Source organism: Somniosus microcephalus, chromosome 3, assembly GCF_052327205.1.
Source record: "Somniosus microcephalus isolate GS21.2 chromosome 3, FLI_Smic_1.0, whole genome shotgun sequence".
NCBI classification, from domain to species: Eukaryota; Metazoa; Chordata; class Chondrichthyes; order Squaliformes; family Somniosidae; genus Somniosus; species Somniosus microcephalus.
The window spans coordinates 267364075-267387165 of record NC_140989.1 but is presented as its reverse complement, the minus strand read 5'-3'; the positions used below and the strand labels follow the sequence as shown (position 1 = coordinate 267387165).

General features: G+C 42.0%; 1 protein-coding gene across 1 annotated transcript in view; it reads right to left on the bottom strand.

The window, feature by feature from the left end:
- aknad1 (AKNA domain containing 1) overlaps nt 1-23091 on the bottom strand; it is a 91115-nt gene that overhangs the window by 47163 nt on the left and 20861 nt on the right. Inside the window, exons 5-12 of the mRNA XM_085982435.1 lie at nt 13070-13220; nt 8979-9133; nt 6111-6170; nt 5443-5576; nt 3245-3410; nt 2682-2848; nt 2163-2384; nt 397-547 (exon numbers count right to left, since the gene is read on the bottom strand). Coding sequence (XP_085838561.1) covers nt 397-547; nt 2163-2384; nt 2682-2848; nt 3245-3410; nt 5443-5576; nt 6111-6170; nt 8979-9133; nt 13070-13220 — 1206 coding nt within the window. The remainder of the gene's footprint in view (nt 1-396; nt 548-2162; nt 2385-2681; nt 2849-3244; nt 3411-5442; nt 5577-6110; nt 6171-8978; nt 9134-13069; nt 13221-23091) is intronic.

Genomic DNA, 23091 nt, shown 5'->3' with positions numbered 1-23091 from the left:
GTTTAATATACATGTGTTGCATACCCTAGAATTCACAGACTTCTGTGCGCTTTGTGCCTCTGATGTCCTGGCTGAGATGCTTGCTTTACAAGACAACATTGTCTCCCAAAGGTCCTTTTTAGCAACATCCTTAGAAAATGAAGATGCCTAGAATAGTCAACACATAAAAGTCATTAGAGGACCTAACTTTTCCTGAATTCACCATTAGATTCTAGGGTAAATTCTGCACTACCACACCCCAGCAGGTGGCCTCCCTTGAAAACAGCACGGGTCAATTGGTTACAGTATTATCTCTGACCTACATTGTCTTTGAGTGAGATTCCCCACTGGGAGCACAGGATTGCTGAGTTTACCCTTATGTATTAATGAAAAAATGGCATTCTATGACATGCACACCTTAAGTTCATTCAATGATTCCTGTCCCTGGAATGAAGTGCTGTGTAATTCTAATGTCTCATTCATGGATAAACCAGATGGATAAACAGAAAAATGAAGATTATTCTCAGTCAGGGTTGATGGTGCTTTTGTTGGTACTATAGGAGTTTGCCTATAACAAACAAAGAAAGATTAATGAACATGATTTTTAGATATATTCAACGAGATTACCTATAGAATGAATTGCTTCTGAAAGTGGTCCCTGCAGATATTTTTAAATTGTAGCAATGTTTTTATACATTGGGGCTGCTGGGTCACAGGGACTTGTACAATTTTCTACTGAAGACATTGGTAAATATAATGCTACTTTTAAAATCTGTGGTACTGCATTCTTCTACTTTCATCTATTTTTCTTAAGGCACATTTAGTTGTAAATGTCACTTTTAATTTTCATCCGATTTTGTACTGAAAAGAATTGTACTTTCTAGCTCATCAGTTCAGAGGCAGTGTGAACTTAAACTTTTACTTTTCCAAAAATATGATTTTCTGCATGTGACTAACTAGTTCCTGCATCCCTGGGGATAATAGAGATACAGTCTACTCCTGATAATTCAAATTATTGAATTGTCCAATGTAAATGACACAGCAAAGTGGGAATTTAGTGTAAAAATTGTATCATCAAATGACATGAATCAAGCAACTTTGAATTAAAAGTAGACTGTAGCTTGCAGTTGTAGGATTGGTGTCATTAAACTATTTATATAGGATAATACTGAGAGGATACACAATTACAAAAATATAATAAACAAAAAATAACTTTTCATTGAGTCAAAGTAAGTTGTTTAAACATTTAGGGCTCGATTTTGCCAGGCCCGAGGAGGCGGGATTGGAGGCGTGTGAGGTGGTAAAATCGTGCCTCCGAGCAATTTTCCCAAATGCGTGTTTTCTGACCCCATCTCCATCCCGCCTCCAAGAGGCGGGATAGGCCCTTAAGGCCTTTAACAACCACTTAATTGCCTCTATAATCCCATTTTGAGAGGCCTTTCTGATTTTACCCCTTTTCCCACCTGCTGCACGTCTCCTCTGGAACACGCCAGTGAATCCTGGCGGCCTCACAAGTGGGCTGCTTACTAACAGCTGCAGCTCCACCATTAAAAAGGAGTTTTCAGCAATCATCATTTGCAGGTGGCAGAACATTGTTGCCTGCACGGCAGCCAGGTTCTGCAGCACATAGAGATGGAGTTGACCTCCTGGGCCACTTGCAGCCACACAGCTTTAGTCTGCTGGTGTGGCTTTTTTCTCCCTGAGAAAGGGAAGAGCACCTCCTTATTAGATCTTTCTCCCTGCACCAGAGCTTTGAGGGAGGGCTCATCAAAGCGAGGTGCACACTTTTGCTTGCTGGTGGACATGGTCGGTAAATGAAGTCCTTCATACAATGTCTAAAGCGTTTCCAGTCTCCAGAAGAAGCAAGGCTGCTTGCAGGCCTTAAATCCAGCAGCACTGATGACATCATCGGAGGCAACTTTCAGGATGGAAAGACTAATTGGGCCAGGGGTTTCCACACGTTGGAAATCAAGTGCCCAATTAGGGGAAAATTGCACTTTTTTCCCACTTCACATCGGAGTCGGGTTCCTGACACGAAAACCACCTGACACGCCCCCCAGCCCGCCCCAATGGCAAAATCCAGCCCTTACCATCTAAATATAAATTTATAATGTTCCTTTGCAAATATATAACGCTTTCTAAAACTATAAATATGCAAATTTAAGGTTGTGCATTTTACTCACGGTTCAAGTGTTTGAGGATCCTGCTCTATTTGGTTTTCATTGATATTTTCTACTGGTTCTGAAATTGTTCTACAAACTTCATCTTCTATTGTGTGCATAGATGCTACAGGCACCCAGCAATGACTGGTTAGTTTGTCTTCAGGCACTAAGAAATCTGCTGCCTGTGCTGGTATCTTGGAACATTTGTTCAGGTCTCTGTCAGGAAACTGAACTGCATGTGAACTGTAGAGAGGTGGGAAGGCAGAGGCTTAATAATAATAATAAAATAAAGCAGCCAGCAAACAATCGCTATAGAAATTTAGCTACATCACTTTTGTCTCACTTATTTGAAAAGGCAATTTCACTATCAGTTAACTGTTTCACTGATGTGACTTTATTAGGGTCCAGGTAATTATTTGCTGACAATTTTTTTTTTCCATTTTGAAAGGATTTCTTCAATTGACTTTTTTTTTTACCAATGACCCTGGTCCTGTAACAAATGGAATTTTGCACTTCAAAAAATAAATAACTACTACTTACCTCTGTGGGATGTGTTTGTATCTGTCTTCTAGTAAGGGTGCTTTACTGTTCTCCTCCGGCATCACCTCCATTTGAAAACTATCCTGTGCTGCAACACTTTCATCACTGAGTGAACCGGCCTCTAGACCCACCCTCAGTCCCTCCCGAGTAATGGCAGCCATGGGACTCTTTAACACAGAAGAAATGGTAGCAAGGTTGATCATTTGTACAGAAAATGGCCTTTTAATGGCACAGTTACTCCAATTTAAGAATAAGATACAATCGTAGCACAAACCTACAAGCCTTTCTGGCTATCATGCTAATATTTGAAATGCGAGGAATGCTGAAAATGTCACTGGACCCATCCAGTTTGGATCAGGTCTTTAATAAATTATTAACTCTCGCATTACAGTGCCAAACCTGTTTCCTTCTATTAAATAATAGGATGGATCACAGTTGTTTTTATTACAAGTTAAACCAATTTATTCTAACCTTGTGAGGTTACATTTTGAACAGTGTGTGAATTTGGGCACACTACTACCCCACCTTCTAAAGGGCAAGAGGTTTAATAATGCACTATTTACCTCAGAATAAACTGCATGCCCCGAAGACAGAGACTCATGGGCGGAGAGTGGAGTAGACGTAAAGATAGAATTGTGTGCGCTTGATTGATTGCAAATGTCTTCATCAATTTTCTCTCTTATATTTTCCAGTTGCATTCCTATTCTAAATATTTCTCCTTCAATTTCTCTGGAGAGATAAAAAGGTAAAAAAATATATTTTTAATCTGTGAATTTTGTGCTCATCAAGTGAGGAATATTAATTCTGGGAATGGTACATTTCTCAACTTTCAGCGCCTAGTTCCAGCATCAAGCACACCCAGCACATGCACAACAGTTAAATGCCGAGGGAAAACTGACTCCACTCTGCTCTAACAATGTGCTTCAGCCCCACCTTCAGACAAGCACCCTCTACTGCTCCAGTGTGACATTTTTCCCATTAATCATCCTTTGGCCTTTCTGAGTAAGATTGACATTCAGGGGCAATTTTGTGCTGTACAATTATACCTATAACTGCTCTGTGGATAATTTCTGAAAATGTTATAGTGTACGGTTCAATTGTCAAGATCAGAAATATTGATTGATTGAGTTTATACAAATGAACTTTGACTTTATGCACTTTATCTTGTACTGAATCTTTGAATGGAATTAACATTGAAGACTTCATATTTCTTGCAGCTTACATTGAGAGATTTGAATAGACATATATGTTGGGTTGCACCCTGATGGCTCTGCTGGTTAAGACAGTGAATGGCTGAATCCTACAAATCTGGAAAGTTCCAGGTTCAGTTCAAGGTCTGTGCTTAGTTATCTGACCTCAGTTAGGATGGGGATAAGGGTACAACTTTTGGCCCTGGTTAGGGAGGATAAAATTGGCCAGCTTCCCTATAACCCCTTTGGAAGTCTACATGTAGGTGTTTGGTGAGAACAAGAATACATTTAGCAATGATGCCCCCACCATCACCACCCGTCCCAAACACGATCAAATACCCTGATGACAGTTACTGTCTACTCTTACATAAAAATGGCTACTTGAGCAACGTACTCAGCTTGGGTGTTCAGCTCCTGTGAATTTGTATCACAGCAAGGAGTCAACCACACTCCAGCCATAGGCGAAGGCAAAGGGAACAATTAGTGGAGGCACTGGCTTCCATTGATCTATGCAAGATATTTAATTGCTTATGTGGGGTAAACAATGAAAGATTAGTGCTGACATTTTGAATATCATCAAGTAGTAATTTCTCCACAACATGATTGTCACTGCATTCAATTACATGACAAATATATAAAGCGGTCGATCTGTCTGTCTGTCCTTCCGTCTGTCTGTCCGGCTATACACTCTAAAGTTATAGAGCGTACCTACACGTGCGTTACATCCAAAGAAAGCTTACGATTCCAGAACGGTCATAAGCATATTTACTTTTCTGTCGGACAAAAATTGTTCGCAAATAATACAAAAAACCTTCAAAATTCCACTCATTATCCACTCATTAGCATTGACTGACGTCAAGGTCGACCAATCCTGTGCCGTCATGATTGACCAATCCTACAGTTCAGTCACCTGATGGTTGACCAATCGGTGTGTGTGTGGGCGGGACTAATCATTTTCATCTCAGAGATCTGTCAGCCATTATACATCAGCCAGGGCAGCTCAAAACTTTCGTAATCCAGGTCAGTTTCTTTTTTTTTAAATAACATTTACCAAAAATGTTTTATAAGTACTTTAACTTTCATCTTTGAAGGTATTAAAAGCTAGAAATGTTTAGGTTAAAAAACAATGCAAAACGGGCCTAGGCTTCTCCAACTGCCGACAGCCCAAATCCAGTCCCAGGCTTCCGGCCCACACATCCCCCAGGCCCAAGAGGGGGGACAGACAGGGGCAAGGCGACCGCGCAGCCCAAAATTGCCCTCGCACCGCGGGGCTCCCCTGCTTGACAAATAAATTGCCTGTTTAAGTAGAAGTAGAGAATGACTATATCCATGTCTATTTTAACCATGATCTGCTCTAAATTAATATTTTAGATTCATTTGCAATATTACCACTGATTCAAATTTCTGTTATTTAAATAAACTTGGAATTGATATTTCTTCCCAACAAAAAATTATAATTACAATAATATTTACAATGATATCTAAATTCTGTCAAAATCATGTTTAACCCATTAAGGAGCATAAATGTGAACCTTGCTACAAATGTCAAATCCCATTTTATTAAATCTTACCTCGCTGGGTCAAACTCCCCAACAATGATATTTTTGTCCAGGTAGCGGCGCTGCTGCAGGCTGCGGTGCTCGTCTTTCGTTGCAATGTAGCTCCTTTCTAGTTTGTCCTGGCCATCTCTCAGTTCCTTAAATTCCTGTTGTGTTGTGTGGAAAATCACAATTAAAAATTGCACGTATTATACAGATTACAACTCTCATTTCCATTTGCCAGTTATGTAATATGTTTAGATTATATCCATAGGGTGAAAATTGTGGACTCTGGCTCTTTATTTACCTTTGCTATATTATCAGATAAAAATAATATGCATACCAGTAGACTTCTTTTGTACTGTTTTGTCTATGTGCCAAGGCATGCATTGCTAAAAACAAATGTATTTAAAACAGGAGACTTTATCATTAAATTTAAATTAACATAAGTTTACTTGTAACTGAATTATAATTGTTTACAGTAACAATTTAATATAATATTGCAACGTGTACTTTGTGAAGATATCAATTCTGATATTTTATATAGAAGGAAACATGAAGTAAAATTCAGAAAAATATTATTTTGTTTTAATAAGCAAATTTTGGCAAAGTCTTTGTGTTGCGACTACCAAAATACTTATTATTATTCCAACATTGTTATTTATGTAGGCGTATCAAAAAATGACTAGCAAAGACAATACCCATTGTTTAACTTCTTCTGAAATTGATCTAGAATTAAGGCACTTCTGAAAGTCTTCAACCTACAAAAGAAACATTATCACCACAATAAATAAATGAAACATTAACTGAACAAACAGCAAACCATAATTTGTGTATGTTTTAAAATATACAGTATGCAGTAAGATATTGTTCCTCAGTCCAAATATTTGGTATATTCACATTCCTAATTTACTGATAGTTTTTCTAATGATAAAAATATAATTGCTCCACATTACCAAGGTATCTTGCCATATTGGGTCATGTTAAAACCTCCATTCCAATATATGGAATACAGCTTTTATTGGCAAGCTACTAAGAGGGAAGAAAGGTAGTGTTAATGATGCACCTATGGCACCACATTGTGTAGTGTGTTAAATTTTAAACAGTGCATCTTCCTTGATCATCATTGTAAAGGAGTGGATGAAGTACATGTGGCACATAGCAATAAATTTGTTAGTTATTTTTTTTTAAACACCCTTAGATCAAGTGTTCAAAACAGGCTTTAGTATTTTTTTCTTGAAAAACTGATCTTCTTCCTGCTGTCTTCACCTGGCGGGAAAGCTGCAGCGGCCTCCCCGCTCAGGCTAGAGTTAAAATTCCAGTTAGAGCCAAAAGATGTCATCAGACCCCAATTTGCTTATTTAAAGAAGGAACCCACAGCTTCAGGGGGTGCCTTTGCTGCCTGTTCAGAAAAGCAGGTTAAAATGGAAGACAGCAGGATCTGGGTGGGTAAGTCCCCCTGTCAATTTTAACTGCCCACCCTCTTTATTTTAGCACATCATGGGAAGCCATTTCCACTATACAATTGCAAAGAAAGTTCTGGATCCCAACGTGAAAGATATAGCAGAAATATTAATTGCAGCTCATCAAAGGGGAAACATATCCTACTAAATTGCCAAATAATCCTAAATTTTTGAAGGGAAATAACTGTGTAAAGATTTCCCATATGTGACATCAATGGAGTGATGTCCACAATCCACTTTCTCTACACAAAATGTCTGCTTTCAAACTGTCTATAATTAGCAGCTCTAAAGCATAAAATGAGGCAGCAAGAAATGATAGAGAAAGAACACAATTCAGTAGACTATATTTCTCCTTTAATATTTAAAAATGGAAACCACTGTACTGAATAAAATAGGTGGTCCACTGTTCAAGAGACCAATTCACTATAAAGAAATAGAATTCTGCCCTATTTTGTGAAGTAAATAATTGACTGATATCCATCATATTATAAGCTTTAGTTAAATAATTATTGAAAGACTGGATCCTGAATGTTTGTTTTCTGCACTTTATGCTAATAAAATGCTTAGCGATCTATAACTGTTATAATGAGTGGAGTATGTTTTAAACAGTTCATAGTTGCTTTATTAGTTAACAGTAATATCTGTGTTATAGGTGAAGTGAACTAATCAGAGACTTTTGGTGATAAATGATTAAATTATCAGCATGACTATCACTACTATATTTTCCACCATGAAACATGCTATTCTCTCGTTTAAAGGAGCTTCTGCTACTTGTGTTTATGTCTCTTTTTATGTCTTTATTATCAGTATGTATCAGTTCAATTGCTCATGCAAACTAATACTTCAATCCACCTACACTGAACTTAGTTTGAACAAAGATGCTCAAAATACAACATATATAGTATTCTCACTGGACTTTGGTGTTGGATGTCTGTTAAGGGAAGAATAAATGAGCGCATATATGTTTCAAAGGCTATTCTATTGAATATCACAATAACATGAAGGTATCACTGACTATGGAAACCACTGTGTTGAATAAAACAGCAGTAACTAGAGCAACCAAAGCAACAAATTAAGAAACAAAGTCCAAAGTCACTAATAATATTTGATTGTTTAGTCTATGTAAATGTGAACATCTTATGGAATCACAATTATAAATTATTTTAAACGTATATTAATCTAGTCAGCAAGCAATTCCTTGTGGAAAAATATATAAAGGAATCAGCTCTTGTAACCTGATGCCCATTGAAATTAAAGTCTTGTGCCTCACCCTACATTTAATGGAAAATATTCACAACGTAATCCACTGGGCACTCATTGTGTATTTTACTTTACTGTTCTTCCTTTCTGATACTTAATTATAATTTTGTCCAAAAAAAAGAAAACAAATTATCCAATTCAGTTTAAATTTAATCAGCCAATTTTTGTATTAATTTTATAAGCAACAATTAGTATTGTTGCTTAAATATGACAGAGGCTACTCACTAATTGCAGCTTTTAGTTTTAGAAGTTTTTAAGCTCAATTTGCTCCAACACCAACCCCATTATTAGCTGTAGTGCTAAAAAAGGTGAAAATGTTGCCACATGACATTAGGTAAAACTCTCTCCACTGTTCATCAGCTTGTACTTTGCTCCATCTACTGGACATATAGTGAAACACATTCTTGATTATTTTTGTTTTTGGTACTGTATGAGCAGTATTGGGGAATGTAATAAATTTTCCTGTATGAAACTGTAATAGTACATCAGCTGCCACTATAGGTTGCTTCACATGAATTTGTACAAAGAATTTTGTAAATGTTATAAGTAAAATTCTGTTATATGTCATTAGGTGGGGTTAACTGCAATTCCTGAGTCGCCTCTGTCATATTTAAGCAACAATACTAATTTGTCAGTATCAAATATAGATGCAGCGTTTCTTGAATTACCTGTTCACCACTACATGGAGTCTGTTATTAATTTTCTCAAATTACCCAATAACATATTTAAACTTGATTTATATAGAATTTGGAAAGTATCTCACTCTATGTTTAGTGTCTTCTTCTAATCCTCTTCTTGTAACTAATGTCAAATTGTTTGCATGGTTATGTTTCAGTCAGATTTTACCTGATGTTTAAAATATTCAATGTGTTTATTTAGCTTCTGAGCCATTTGCTCTGCTTCTGTTGCCTTGTAAACCTCAGCAATGGGTGGGCAAGAAGCTGGTTTGGTTCCAGCAGAAGTAACTGATAATGACATGGGACAGTAGTTATACGTTGATTCTGCAAAAAATAAAAATACGGATTTCAGTTCATTTCACGTTTAACATTTTTTATAATCCTTGAGGTTTGCAATATAATTCATAATTTACTAATAGATGTGCTAAAAATGTCAAGTTTTCATTTGTTTGATGTATTTTAATTCAACATGAGGACAGATTATGTTGAACACAGTGACAGTACACCAACTGGATATGGCGTGTAATGTAATACATTTCTTCTCCAACCTTAGGGTCTGCATGACATATATTTAACTTGTATTTGTCAGTATCTTGGGCAGTGAAGGGTGAAAATTTTAAAACAAATTATAACTGGGACAAAAAAACACTATGGGCCAGATTTTGCAGTGGGTAATGATAGCAAACTGTCAGCGTTCGCCATCATTACCCCTTTGAAACTGACTGTAACTTCAGGATTTAGCACATGCACATCTAAATGCGCAAATCCTGAAGTTGCGGTCAGTCATTCACTGCTCCAACACAGGCTGCACTTTGGACCCCCACCCCCACTCCCGCCGCATAGCCGGCAATCAGTGAAATCAGTGGAACTGATGAAAACTTGAGCTTTTCCACACTAATATCACTGTTAAATACACCATTAAATGTTAAGCCATGTTAGAATAAGTGTAAGTGGGGTTTTAACAACATATTGACTGCTAAACAACAGTTCTGGCCCTGAAATACTCATTTTTATATTTGTGGATTGTCAAATTTCTCCATTGTGATAAAAATTACGAGATTAAAAAAAAGATTTTTTGAATTTAAAGTTTGTTCGTGATATTTCAGTTTCTACCTTAACCCCATGTGTATGTCCCAATCTTTAGTTCGCTTCTGTAACATTTTAGAAGTTCAGATAATCAGTGCTTTTCATTTCCTGGTTTGCTGTCTCTGAAAATTCTTCAATGTGATTGGCTGCTTAGACAGCTTGCTGATGTCACTGCTGAACTATGCTAGGAATCCTCTTTTCACAGCACTACAATCAATTACACATCAAGAAACCTAAAGTTTTCACCACAGAGATCGTTGCTGTTGATTGCCGCTGACCGCAAATTACAGGCCATTCTATTTCATGACTGATGTACTTGCGCATATATTTTACTGTTACTTACATATGAAAATGCTAAATCAAATTTTTTTTTACAAAAGTCAACCCATGGAGCTTTTGTGCCCCTTCCACCATACTGTCCATCTAGAAATAATTCTAGATGGACAGTAACAGAGGCCTGGAGTAGAGGGAACCTTAGAATGTAAGAGAAAAAAAACTTACAACAATGGGATGGGTAGATGGGTAGAGGAAACGTTCTTAAAATAAACTATAGCCACCCATTTTAATGTGTTGATAATTAATTTTGAGCCTATCTTCTAATATTAATAGGAAAATAATGGTTACAAAGCACATCATTCATAACTTCTGTGATTGTTAAGACTTGGGATATAATCTTGTCAGATACAATGTGATATCAAGAAACAGCTGAGCGCACTGGATATAGCAAAGGCTATGGGCCCCAACAACATCCCGGCTATCGTGCTGAAGACTTGTGCTCCAGAACTAGCACCTCTAGCCAAGCTGCTCCAGTACAGCTACAACACTGGCATCTATCCAACAATGTGGAAAACTGCCCAGGTATGTCCTGTCCACAAAAAGCAGAACAAATCCAATCCGGCCAATTACCGCCCCATCAGTCTACTCTCAATCATCAGCAAAGTGATGGAAGGTGTAATTGACAGTGCTATCAAGCAGCACTTACTCAGCAATAACCTGCTCACTGATGCCCAGTTTGGGTTCCACCAAGACCATTCGGCGCCTGACCTCATTACAGCCTTGGTCCAAACATGGACAAAGGAGCTGAATTCCAGAGGTAAGGTGAGAGTGACAGCCCTTGACATCCAGGCAGCATTTGACTGAGTGTGGCACGAAGGATCCCTAGTAAAACTGAAGTCAATGGGAATCGGGGGGAAAACTCTCCACCTAGCACAAGGGAAGATGGTTGTGGTGGTTGAAGGTCAATCATGACAGCCCCAGGACATCGCTGCAGGAGTTCTAGGCCCAACCATCTCCAGCTGCACATCAATGACCTTCCCTCCAACATAAGGTCAGAAATGGGGATGTTTGCTGATGACTGCACAGTGTTCAGTGCCATTCACAACTCCTCAGATAATGAAGCAGTCCATGCCCACATGCAACAAGACCTGGACGACATTCAGGCTTGTGCTGATAAGTGGCAGGTAACATTCGCGCCACACAAGTGCCAGGCAATATCTCCAACAAGCGAGAGTCTAACAACCGCCCCTTGACATTCAACAGCATTACCATTGCCGAATCCCCCACCATCAACATCCTGGGGGTCACCATTGACCAGAAACTTAACTGGACCAGCCACATAAATACTGTGGCAACAAGAGCAGGTCAGAGGCTAGGTATTCTGTGGCGAGTGTCTCACCTCATGACTCCCCAAAGCCTTTCCACCATCGACATGGCACAAATAAGGAGTGTGATGGAATACTCTCCACTTGCCTGGATGAGTGCAGTTCCAACAACACTCAAGAAGCTCGACAACATCCAGGACAAAGCAGCCCGATTGATTGGCACCCCATCCACCACCTTAAACATTCACTCCCTCCACCACCGGTGTACCGTGGCTGCAGTGTGTACCATCTACAAGATGCACTGCAGCAACTCGCGAAGGCTTCTTCGGCAGCACCTCCCAAACCTGCGACCTCTTCCAACTAGAAGGACAAGGGCAGCAGGCGCATAGGAATACCACCACCTCCAAGTTCCCCTCCAAGTCACACACCATCCTGACTTAGAAGTATATCGCCGATCCTTCATCATCGCTGGGTCAAAATCCTGAAACTCCCTACCTAACAGCACCGTGGGAGTACCTTCACCACACGGACTGCAGCGGTTCAAGAAGGCAGCTCACCACCACCTTCTCAAGGGCAATTGGGGATGGGCAATAAATGCTGGCCTTGCCAGCGACGCCCACATCCCATAAATGAATTAAAAAAACCAACAGCCTATCTTTAAACAAAAGGGTTCTTGATCTCATCAACAGCTATGGTACAGATTTCTGGAGTCCCACTGTTATTATTTCATATTAAGGCATATCTAAGAAAACAGTATTTCAAAGAATACTTTTGTGGCTTCAGTTTCCAATTTTTAAAAATATTTATATTTATTCTTTCACTCAAGAGGCCAAGATACTGCCAAATATGAGTTAAAAATGTTGTCTGCATAATTGTACAAAAGGATTCAGCCAACCTGAATACTAAATGGCTAACTAGGTATGAACTGCAACAGCTAAGTTTTCCCCAGCGCAAATGGGAAGCATTAAATAATGCCCCCTCACACATACACGCCAGGTTACATTCTCCACTTACAGGAGCTCAAAGCTTTGCTATATCATGTGTTAGATGTATGTGAGCATTCATGGTCCAGTTCTAAATTTCAGGGGAAAGCCCCAAGTGTGAGCAGCATGTTTCAGTCAGCTTCATACGTATTAAGCCGACTTTTGAGTGCAGACTACCAACTCAATCGTGTTGCATGCGTACCTGTAAGTATATATGACTGTGTCAATGCACCTTATGAATTCATGAAATTCAGGGATTCTTGAACACTACGGAGCTGAACTACCTATTTTGTAGATCTTGTTAGAGGGAGTGCAGCAAAATCTAAGTGAGATTTAAGTCAAGGTAATACATTAATATTGTTAGTTTACTTGACATAGTAAAAATGTCAGCAATCAAGGAAAGAGCAGAATAAAAATCTGAAAATTAACTAAAATTGAAGTTTTGCAATTTCAAAATATAACTAAATAACCATTTGAATACAAAACCTGTTACCTGCTTACTCTCAAGTACACCTATTCCATTACATTTACTATGAATAAGTCCTAAAAGAAATATATACCAGTCCATATTCTGCATGCTATTTGTTTACCTAAAGGGAATAGTATGACTGAATCAGAGGTAGATCCTGACTGAGCTCGGTGTGGTTGAGGGCCAGTCAAAGTGGTTATTTGACAGGGTGATGACAAAATTCCAGACTGAATCATTTGACTTGATTTGGCTGAATCAGAGGGTACAGATACCTAACGAAAGAATAAAAGTTAAAGTTAGTGCATGTTTTGTGTTAGCACCATTAAACCTGTATTTATACTGCAGCTACTGGTATGAAACTGATTGCTACAGTATCCATGTGCTGTGAAACTGGAGTAGTGTGATACTCCCTTCTCTGAGTGGGGGCTTCTCACACCACGGCCGCAATTTTGCTTACATCGGTGGGTCTGCGGTGGACAATGTCGGTGGTGGGTCCCGATCCCGCAGCTGGCTCCATCCCGCTCTGCGAAATGACTTTCCGTTGATAGGGCTTGTTAAGCCTGCCCAGCACATTTCTCGGGCCAATTAGAGGAAGCGGGTCTGGCGATGTCATTTCATGACGCGTCATCAGCCGGTTTCCCTAAAGGCCAATTAAGAGGGGCCAACTTTATTTTGACATTTGTGCTGTCAGTGTTCTGCAGCATTGAGGTGCTGCAAACACTGACAATCACTGCACAGAGGTGCAGGGCTGCACCCAGGTTCTCCCATGACTCCTTCCATATGCTTATGGAGGGAGTCACAGCACGCAGGGAGGTCCTCTTCCCTTCCGATGGGCGGAAGAGACCTCCCCAGGAGACCAACAGCCTGGTTGCACATTGCAGAGGAGGGCACAAGCAGGGATGCTGTCAGGAGGATCTGGGTACAGTGACGTAAACCTTTCAATGATCTCATTAGATCACGAAACGTTAGTAAAAAGCCACACACATCTTCATCCTGCTGTGCCTCTCATCACATCCCCATCACTCTGCCTTCCCTACCCTACCCCTGCACATCCTTACTCACACCAACTCACCTTGCACCTCCACCCATCCCTCTCTCTCTATCTACATTATCACATCCCCATCTCACTAGCCACCCCTCACACTCACCCCTCACCTCATCCTACTGCAATCATACTGACTAACAACACACAAGGGTAGCCACTTGGGTGATTTATCCAATGTTCATGTAAAGTTTCTGTTAATGTTCTGTCAAACATTGAAACCTTTATTTTCAACACTGTGTTCTTTGACAGATTTGTGTGCACCTTTGGAAGTGGCTTAGTGAGTTGCAGTGAATGGTGAGACATAACAATACCCCTCGCAATGGTGATGAGTGTGAAAGGAATGGCTTAGACATTGTAGGGATGCTTTATGGTGTTGGTGTGGGTTGGTGCCAACCTGATGCATCATGTGGCACCCAGGTTGTACAGCGTCAAGTGAAGTAACTCTGGCCGTGGTGAGGCCATCCCTGGTCTCCCAGGCAGCAATGTGCTTGGGTGCTGATGCCCTTTGTCCTGTGCAGCATCAGGAGACTGCGGAGAAGGTTGGTGTTGTTCTTGGTGCTGCTGGTGTGCCTAGTGCTGCTGGTGTTGGGGCTAATCGTAGTTGGATTCTGAGGACCAAGGTGAGACAGTATAAAGGGCACCCATGTTGATGGAATAGATGGCAGGTGAAGTACTGCTGACAGAAGCATTCTGTCAATGATGAAAGAGTTCTTCCAAAGAGGTGATACTGGATGGAGAGTGGAAAGTGGAAATCCTGCAGAATCTGCGCTGGAAATGGACTGAGAAATAGCTTGTGGCTGAGGAAAGTGAAGATCTGTCTGGTGGGAGCTTTTGCTGTACATTTGAAGCTGTCAAGTAATCAGCTGGAGCAATGGCCACTAAACTCCTGCCTCAGGTTAACAGCCGTGGTCCCCGAACAGCGTGGTTCCCATGGCCATGAAGTTAAAGTGAAAAGGTAAGTTAAAAAAGCCTGTTAATGATCTGTCAACAATGCAATAATGAGATTAATTGGGTACCCTGCCGCTGCCTGTTAGGTCTGCTCAGCACTGACAGACCCAACATTGGGAAAAGCGCATGGGAGCAGGGTCCCGACCCACTGTAAAAAAAAAAAAAAATACTTTCCCACCAGACTCGCCACCGATCCCGCCCGCTGACCCCCCCGGAAAATTCCCCCCCACTTCTCTCCGGATTTGGGTTAGATCCCAACTCCAGATTTACACTGCAACTTTAGCATCTTGCTGCTCAGCAATGCTAAAAATTGTAGTATTAACATAACCTGAACATAAGCCAAATTCACTTTGGAAATGCTCCCTTATAGTTTAAGTAAACTAGATGCAGATTAGGGGGAAAAGTAAGATCAAACCTTTAATTTCAGCTATCTATGCTTCCATTAGGTCACTTCATTAAACTGAGAAAGTTAGACGATTAAAAATTATAAACTTTCCTTATTTGTAAAAGACTCACTAAGAGCAAGGAAATTGGCTTGATCTAAAACAGCACTAATCAAAAACTAAAAAGGAAGCATGTCCTACTGAATTAGCCTAGTTTGCTGAGTGATATAAATTGAAATAGCTACATTTGTTGGTGTCTTTCAGTTGCCTCTTGTAACAGTTTTGTATGAGTTAGAACTTGCAGTCATCCTGATATGACATCATGAAGTAATGTTTCATGCATTTGAAATGTTGAACAGAGCCTTCATTCATAATGTCACTGGAAAAGAACTTCACAATGTCACATCGAGGGAATTCTACACAAAATATCTATTTCCAGCTGCCTCTAATCAGCACAATAAATAGTCTTACCAACTCAGAATTACTAGTAAGTGCACAGCATATACAACATAAGGATTATAAGGTAATTCAGTACAACATGCTTTCCTTTTATGTCTAAGTTAATGAAACTGGCAATGAAATCTAAAATTTCAAAACAGACAGCTAATAGGATGTTTGATGGACTTCATCCCCCGAGAGAGGGACCAAAAGACTCAAACATTGCCTATGACTTTTTGGCATTGTAAATATTAATAAGTATATAAATAGGTTAGTACCAGAATATGGCCTTAGTACCAGTACCAAAATTGTTAGTACCAGAATATGGCCTTAGCACTAACTGTTAATTACATAAGAACACTTCCCACTTCAGTTTCTTTTCAATTGGCTAGTTACAAATACATCTATTTCTAATTCCAGTGAGTCACAGAGATGGGCATTTAGACTAGACTATGGTAGCAAATTATTAAAAGTGTTCTATTTACAAAATATTAACTAAGGCAGGTGTAGGAGCTGAACAAAGTTCACAGAATTAAATTAAAGATCACTGAATACCATATATTTATTCTGCACCCCCACTCAAGTAGTATAATTTATTTTGTCCTTTATTAATCTAAAATTATGGCCGGAATTTTCCGGGGTGGTAGCGGATGTGATCAGAGGTGGGTCGGGTGGGAAAGTTGTTATTTTTGGGAGGTCAGGAACCCGCTGTTATCCCTCTCCCAAGAGCCTTTACCCCAGGCGCGTCTGTCAGCACGGACCCAACCCAACTGGCAGAGGCAGGCGACCCAATTTAAAGTATTCGTAGCTGCTCTGTAGACCATGAGCTTGGTGCCGGGTTTGAGGTCCTGGTCTTCCTCAGGCAACTGGAGGCTGCACTGGCACACTGAAGGCGGTGTTGGACTTCGTCATCGACATCTGCCCTTGCTGACAGTAGGCTCCCAAGGTATGGAAAGTGGTCCACGTTGTCCAAGGCCCTGTTGTGGATTTTGATAATCGGGGGCAGTACTGTATGCCGGGGACAGGTAGGTAGAGGATCTTTGTCTTACGGATGTTTAGTGTAAGGCCCATGCTCTCATATGCTTTGGTGAGGGTGTTGACGATGGTTTGGAGTTCGAACTCCGAGTGTACGCAGATGCAAGCGTTGTCTGCATACTGTAATTCGACGACAGAGGATGTATGCCTCAGAGACATGGACCATGTACATAGAAACATAGAAGGTAGGAGCAGGAGTAGGCTATTCGGCCCCTCGAGCCTGCTCCGCCATTCAATGAGATCATGGCTGATCATCCAAACTCAGTACCCTGTCCCTGCCTTCTCCCCATATCCCTTGATCCCTTTAGCCTTAAGAAATATATCTAACTCCTTCTTGAATATATTTAATGAATTGGCCTCAACTGACTTCTGTGGTAGAGAATTCCACAGGTTCACCACTCTCTGGGTGAAGAAATTCCTCATCTCAGTCCTAAATGGCTTACCCCTTATCCTTAGACTGTGACCCCTGGTTCTGGACTCCCCGGCTATCGGGAACATCCTTCCTGCATCTAGTCTGTCTAGTCCTGTTAGAATTTTATAAATTTCAATGAGATCCCCTCTCATTCTTCTAAATTGCAGCGAGTATAACCCAATCGACCCAATCATTCCTGCCATCCCAGGTATCAATCTGGTGAATCTTCGCTGCACTCCCTCCATGGCAAGAACATCCTTCCTCAGATAAGGCGACCAAAACTGCACACAATACTCAACGTGTGGTCTCACCAAGGCCCTGTACAACTGCAGCAAGACATCCTTGTTCCTGTACTCGAACCCTCTCGCTACGAAGGCCAACATACCGCTTGCCTTCTTAACCGCCTGCTGCACCTGCATGCTTACCTTCAGCAACTGGTGCACAAGGACACCAAGGTCTCGTTGCACTTCCCCTTCTCCCAATCTATTGCCGTTCAGATAATAATCTGCCTTCCTGTTTTTGACACCAAAGTGGATAACCTCGCATTTATCCACATTATACTGCATCTGCCATGCATCTGCCCAATAACCCAACCTGTCCAAATCATACTGGAGTTTCTCGGCATCCTCCTCACAGCACACACGCCCACCCAGCTTTGTGTCGTCTGCAAACTTGGAGATATTACATCTAGTTCCCTCGTCTAGATCATTAATATATATTGTGAATAGCTGGGGTCCTAGGACTGATCCCTTCGGTACCCCACTAGTCACTGCTTTCCACTCGGAAAAAGTCCCGTTTTTTCCAACTCTTTGCTTCCTGTCTGCCAACCAGTTCTCTATCCAAGTCAGTACCTTGTCCCCAATCCCATGTGCCTTAACTTTACACGCTAATCTCTTATGCGGGACCTTATCGAAAGCCTTCTGAAAGTCCAAATACACCACATCCACTGGTTCTCCCTTATCTATTCTACCAGTTACATCCTCAAAAAATTCCAGTAGATTAGTCAAGCACGATTTACCTTTTGTAAATCCATGTTGACTTTGTTCGATCCTGTCACTGTTTTCCAAGTGCTCTGCTATTACATCTTTTATAATGGACTCTAGCATTTTCCCCACTACTGATGTCAGGCTTACCGGTCTATAAGTCCCTGTTTTCTCTCCACCACCTTTTTTGAATAGTGGGGTTACATTAGCTACCCTCCAATCCATGGGAACTGTTCCAGAGTCTATAGAATTTTGGAAGATGACCAGCAATGCATCTACTATTTCTAGGGACACTTCCTTAAATACCCTAGGATGTAGATTATCAGGCCCTGGGGATTTATTGGCCTTCAATCCCGTCAATTTCCCTAACACCATTTCCCTACAAATACTGATTTCATTCAGTTCCTCCCTCTCATTAGACCCTATGTTCCCCGACATCTCTGGGAGGTTATTTGTGTCCTCCTTTGTGAAGACAGAACCAAAGTATGAATTTAATTGGTCTGCCATTTCTTTGTTCCCCATTATAAATTCCCCTGATTCTGACTGCAAGGGACCTACACTTGACTTCACCAATCTTTTTCTCTTCACATATCTTTAGAAGCTTTTACAGTCAGTTTTTATGTTCCTTGAAAGCTTACTCTCATACTCTATTTTCCCCCTCTTAATTAATCCTTTTGTCCTCCTTTGCTGAATCCTAAACTGCTCCCAATCCTCAGGTTTGCTGCTTTTTCTGGCCAATTTATATGTCCTCTCCTTGGATCTTATGCTATCCGTAAGTTCCCTTGTTAGCCACGGTTGAGTCACCCTTTTTGTTTTATTTTTATGCCAAACAGGGATGAGCAAATTCTGTAGTTCATCCATGCGGTCTTTGAATGTTTGCCATTGCCTATCCACCGTCAACCCTTTGAGTAACATTCCCCAATCAATCCTACCCAACTCGCGCCTCATACCATCGTAGTTTCCTTTATTTAAATTCAGGACCCTAGTCTCTGAGTCAAATACTTCACTCTCTATCTTAATGAAGAATTCTATCATATTATGATCGCTCCGCCCCAAGTGGCCTCGCACCACAAGATTGCTAATTATTCCTTTCTCATTACATAATACCCAGTCTAAGATGGCCTGATCTCTAGTTGGTTCCTCGACATATTGGTCCAGGAAACCATCCCATATACACTCCAGGAATTCCTCCTCCACAGTATTGTTACTAATTTGGTTAGCCCAATCTATATGTAGATTAAAGTCACCCATGATAACTGCTGTGCCCTTATTGCACGCGTCTCTAATTTCCCGTTTAATGCCATCCCCAACCTCCGCATTACTGTTTGGTGGTCTGTATACAACTCCCACTAATGTTTTCTGCCCCTTGGTATTTCTCAGCTCTACCCATACAGATTCCACATCATCAGAGCTAATATCCTTCCTTACTATTGTGTTAATCTCCTCTTTAACCAGCAATGCTACCCCACCTCCCTTTCCTTTTTGCCTGTCTTTCTTGAATATTGAATACCCCTGGATGTTGAGTTCCCAGCCTTGGTCACCCTGGAGCCATGTTTCCATAATCCCAATCACATCATATCCATTTACATCTATTTGCGCAGCTAATTCATCCACCTTATTACGAATGCTCCTCGCATTAAGACACAAAGCCTTCAGGCACCTCAAAGCACTGGAGAGGTACCACCAACACTGTCTCCGCAAGATCGTGCAAATCCATTGGCAGGATAGGTCCACTCAGGCCAGGCCAACATCCCCAGCATCGAAGCTCTGACCACACTTGATCAGCTCCGATGACCGGGTCACATCGTCCGCTTGCCCGATACGAGGCTCCCAAAACAAGCGCTCTACTTGGAGCTCCGACACGGCAAGAGAGCCCCAGGTGGGTAGAAGAAACGCTTCAAGGACACCCTCAAAGCCCCCTTGAAAAAGTGAAACATTTCCACTGACACCTGGGAATCCCAGGCCCAAGTCCGCACAAAGTGGAGGAGAAGCATCCGGGAAGGCGCGGAACACCTCGAGTCTCTTCACCGGGAGCAAGCGGAAGCCAAGTGCAAGCAGAACAAGGAGCACACGTCAACCCAAGCAACCCACCCACCCACCCCTTCAACCACCGTCTGCCCCATCTGTGACAGAGACTGTAGGTCCCGCATCAGTCACCTGAGAACTCATTTTTAATGTGGAAGCAAGTCATCCTCGGATCCGAGGAACTGCCTGAGAAGAGAAGATTAGTAGCTTGTTGTCAGACCCTAAGAGTGGTTTTAACCTTACCTTTTAAATTTAACTGGATGGCCATGGGAAACACGTTGCTCAGGAATCACATCTGTCAACCTGAGGTGGGAGTTCAGTGGCCATTGCTCCAGCTGATTAGTTGACAGCTTCAAATGTACTATAAAAGCTCCCACCTAACAGATGATCACCTTCCTCAGCAGAAGCTGTTTCTCACTGCATTCCCAGCACAGATTCTGCAGGCTGCAAGTCTTTCCAGCAATGTCTCCATCCAGTTTCACCTCATTGGAAGAACTCTCTTACCATTGACAGAATGCTTCAGTCATCTCTACTTTACCTGCCATCTATTCCATCAGCATGGATGCCATTCATACTGTCTCATCTTGGTCCTCAGAATCTGACCATGATGAGCCCCAACACCAGCAGCACCAACAACAACACCACCAACCTTCTCCACAATCACCTGATGCGGCACAGGACAGAGAGCATCAGCACCTGAGCACATTGCTGCCTGGGAGGCCAGGGATGGCCTCATCATGGCCAGATTTACTTAGCTTGATGCTGTACACCCTGGCTGCCACATGATGCGCCAGGTTGGCACCACCCCACAGCAGCACTATAAAGCATCCCTACAATGACCAAGCCATTCCTTTCACACTCACCACCATTGCTGGAGGTACCGTTATGTCTCACCATTCACTGCAACTCACTAAGCCACTTCCAAGGGTGCACACAAATCTGTCCAAGACTGGAAAGTGTTGAAAATGAAGATTTTTATGTTTGACAGCACATTAACGGAAACTTTACATAAACATTGGATAAAACAACCAAGTGGCTACCCTTGTGAATCTACTTGTGTATCATCTTTCTCTTCCAGGTGCTAGCCCTGTGGCTTCAGCAGAGGTAGAGGCAGCCTGCTCACTTCCCTGCTGCCAAGGAGTTGGAGAGCACCTTGCTGCACATCAGTGGGGCCATGAGGACCCACGTCTACACTGACATCCCTCCTAGAGAGGTCTATGAGCCTCTGCCAGCTATTCTCCATACACAGCCATCTATTCTCCATAGAGGCCATGTGCTCCTGTGAGTGACTCATTAGCTGCTCCATGTAGGTGGCCATCCTATCCATGGAGGAGCCTACAGTCACCATCACCTGCGACACGGTGGTGCTCATGTTGGAGATGGACTCCTCCATTCTCTGAACATTTGCAGACATTGCGCTCGCAAAATCTGTCAGAGCCCCCTGCATTTCTTCTTGCACCTCCAGGATCGCCCTCTTTCTGGAGGCTCAGTGTCTGCATGCAGCTGAGCAGAGCTGGGAGTGTCGTGCACCCTCCGGTGAGCACTCTCCATTGCTGTCCCTGTCTCCACCATCTGCTCTTGCTCACTTGTGAGTTGTGAGACACCAGGTGTCAACACTACTCTATCTCATGTGGCACCCACCGAGGTGTGTGTATCTGCACTGGTGATGGGTGCGCTTATGTCTGGTGACGATGTGCTCTCAGAGGCTAGAGGCTCCTCTGAGGAGTCATCTTCCTCTTCCTCCTGGACAATGGGGGTGGGGGGCCTCTTGATGGACCTGTGGGAGAGTAAAAAGATGAGTAAGATATGTCATATGAAGAATGGGTACAGATACCATTATGCACATGATGACCATTCAGTGGCTGCTGACATCAGTGCCCATATGAGTGAGTGCTGTATGCCATGTTGCTGTATGATATGTAATTCTGTCACCAGTTTGCTGAGATGTCCCCCTCTCCGTCTCCCACCTCCAGCTGCTCGGTGATTCCAGATATTTCTAAAGCAGTCTCCTCTGCTGTTGTAAGGTTTGCAAGTGATGGAGGGCCACCAACGGTTCTCCCCCTCTCCCTCCTATTTTGGATTCTCTTTTCCTGCAAGGAGAAAAGAAGAGAAGGTTGAGTGAGAGTGATGGAGTGAGTGTAAGGAATGGATGGGTTAGATCTTTAGAGGGAGACTATGATGGAGTGGGGTGCCAAAGCCAAGTGGCCTCTTTGTTTGTTGTTAGTTGGTATGATTGCACTAGGATGAGGGTGTGTGAGAGGGGTGGCTAGTGTGATGGGATGTGATAATGTATATAGAGAGAGATGGGTGGAGGTGCAAGGTATGTTGGTGTGAGTAAGGAAGTGCAGTGGTAGGGGTGGGAAGGCAGAGTGATGGGGATGTGATGAGAGGCACAGCAGGATAAAGCTGAGTGTGGCTTTGCACTCATATTTCCTGATCTAATGAGATCATTGAAACTTTTGCGGCACTGCACCCAGGTCCTCCTGACCACATCCCTGCTGGTGCCCTCCTCTGCAATCTCCAACCAGGTATCCTGGGGAAGTTTCTTCCACCCATTGGAAGGGAAGAGGACATCCCTGCATGCTCTGACTTCCTGGGTGCAGCCCTCTGCCTCTGTGCAGTCATTGTCAGTGTTTGCAGCACTCCAATGCTGTAGTGCACTGACAATACTATGTTACATTGACATTCAAGTTCAATGTGGCCATGGCCCCATTAAAGATCCCGGCTGAAAACACGTCATTGATGATGTCACCAGACCCGCATCATTTAATTGGGCCAGACGGGCTTAATAGGCCCTATTAAGGGAAAGTCGTTTTCAGCAGCGGGTTGGAGCAAGCAGCGGATTCGCGACCCACCATGGCCACTGCCCACACC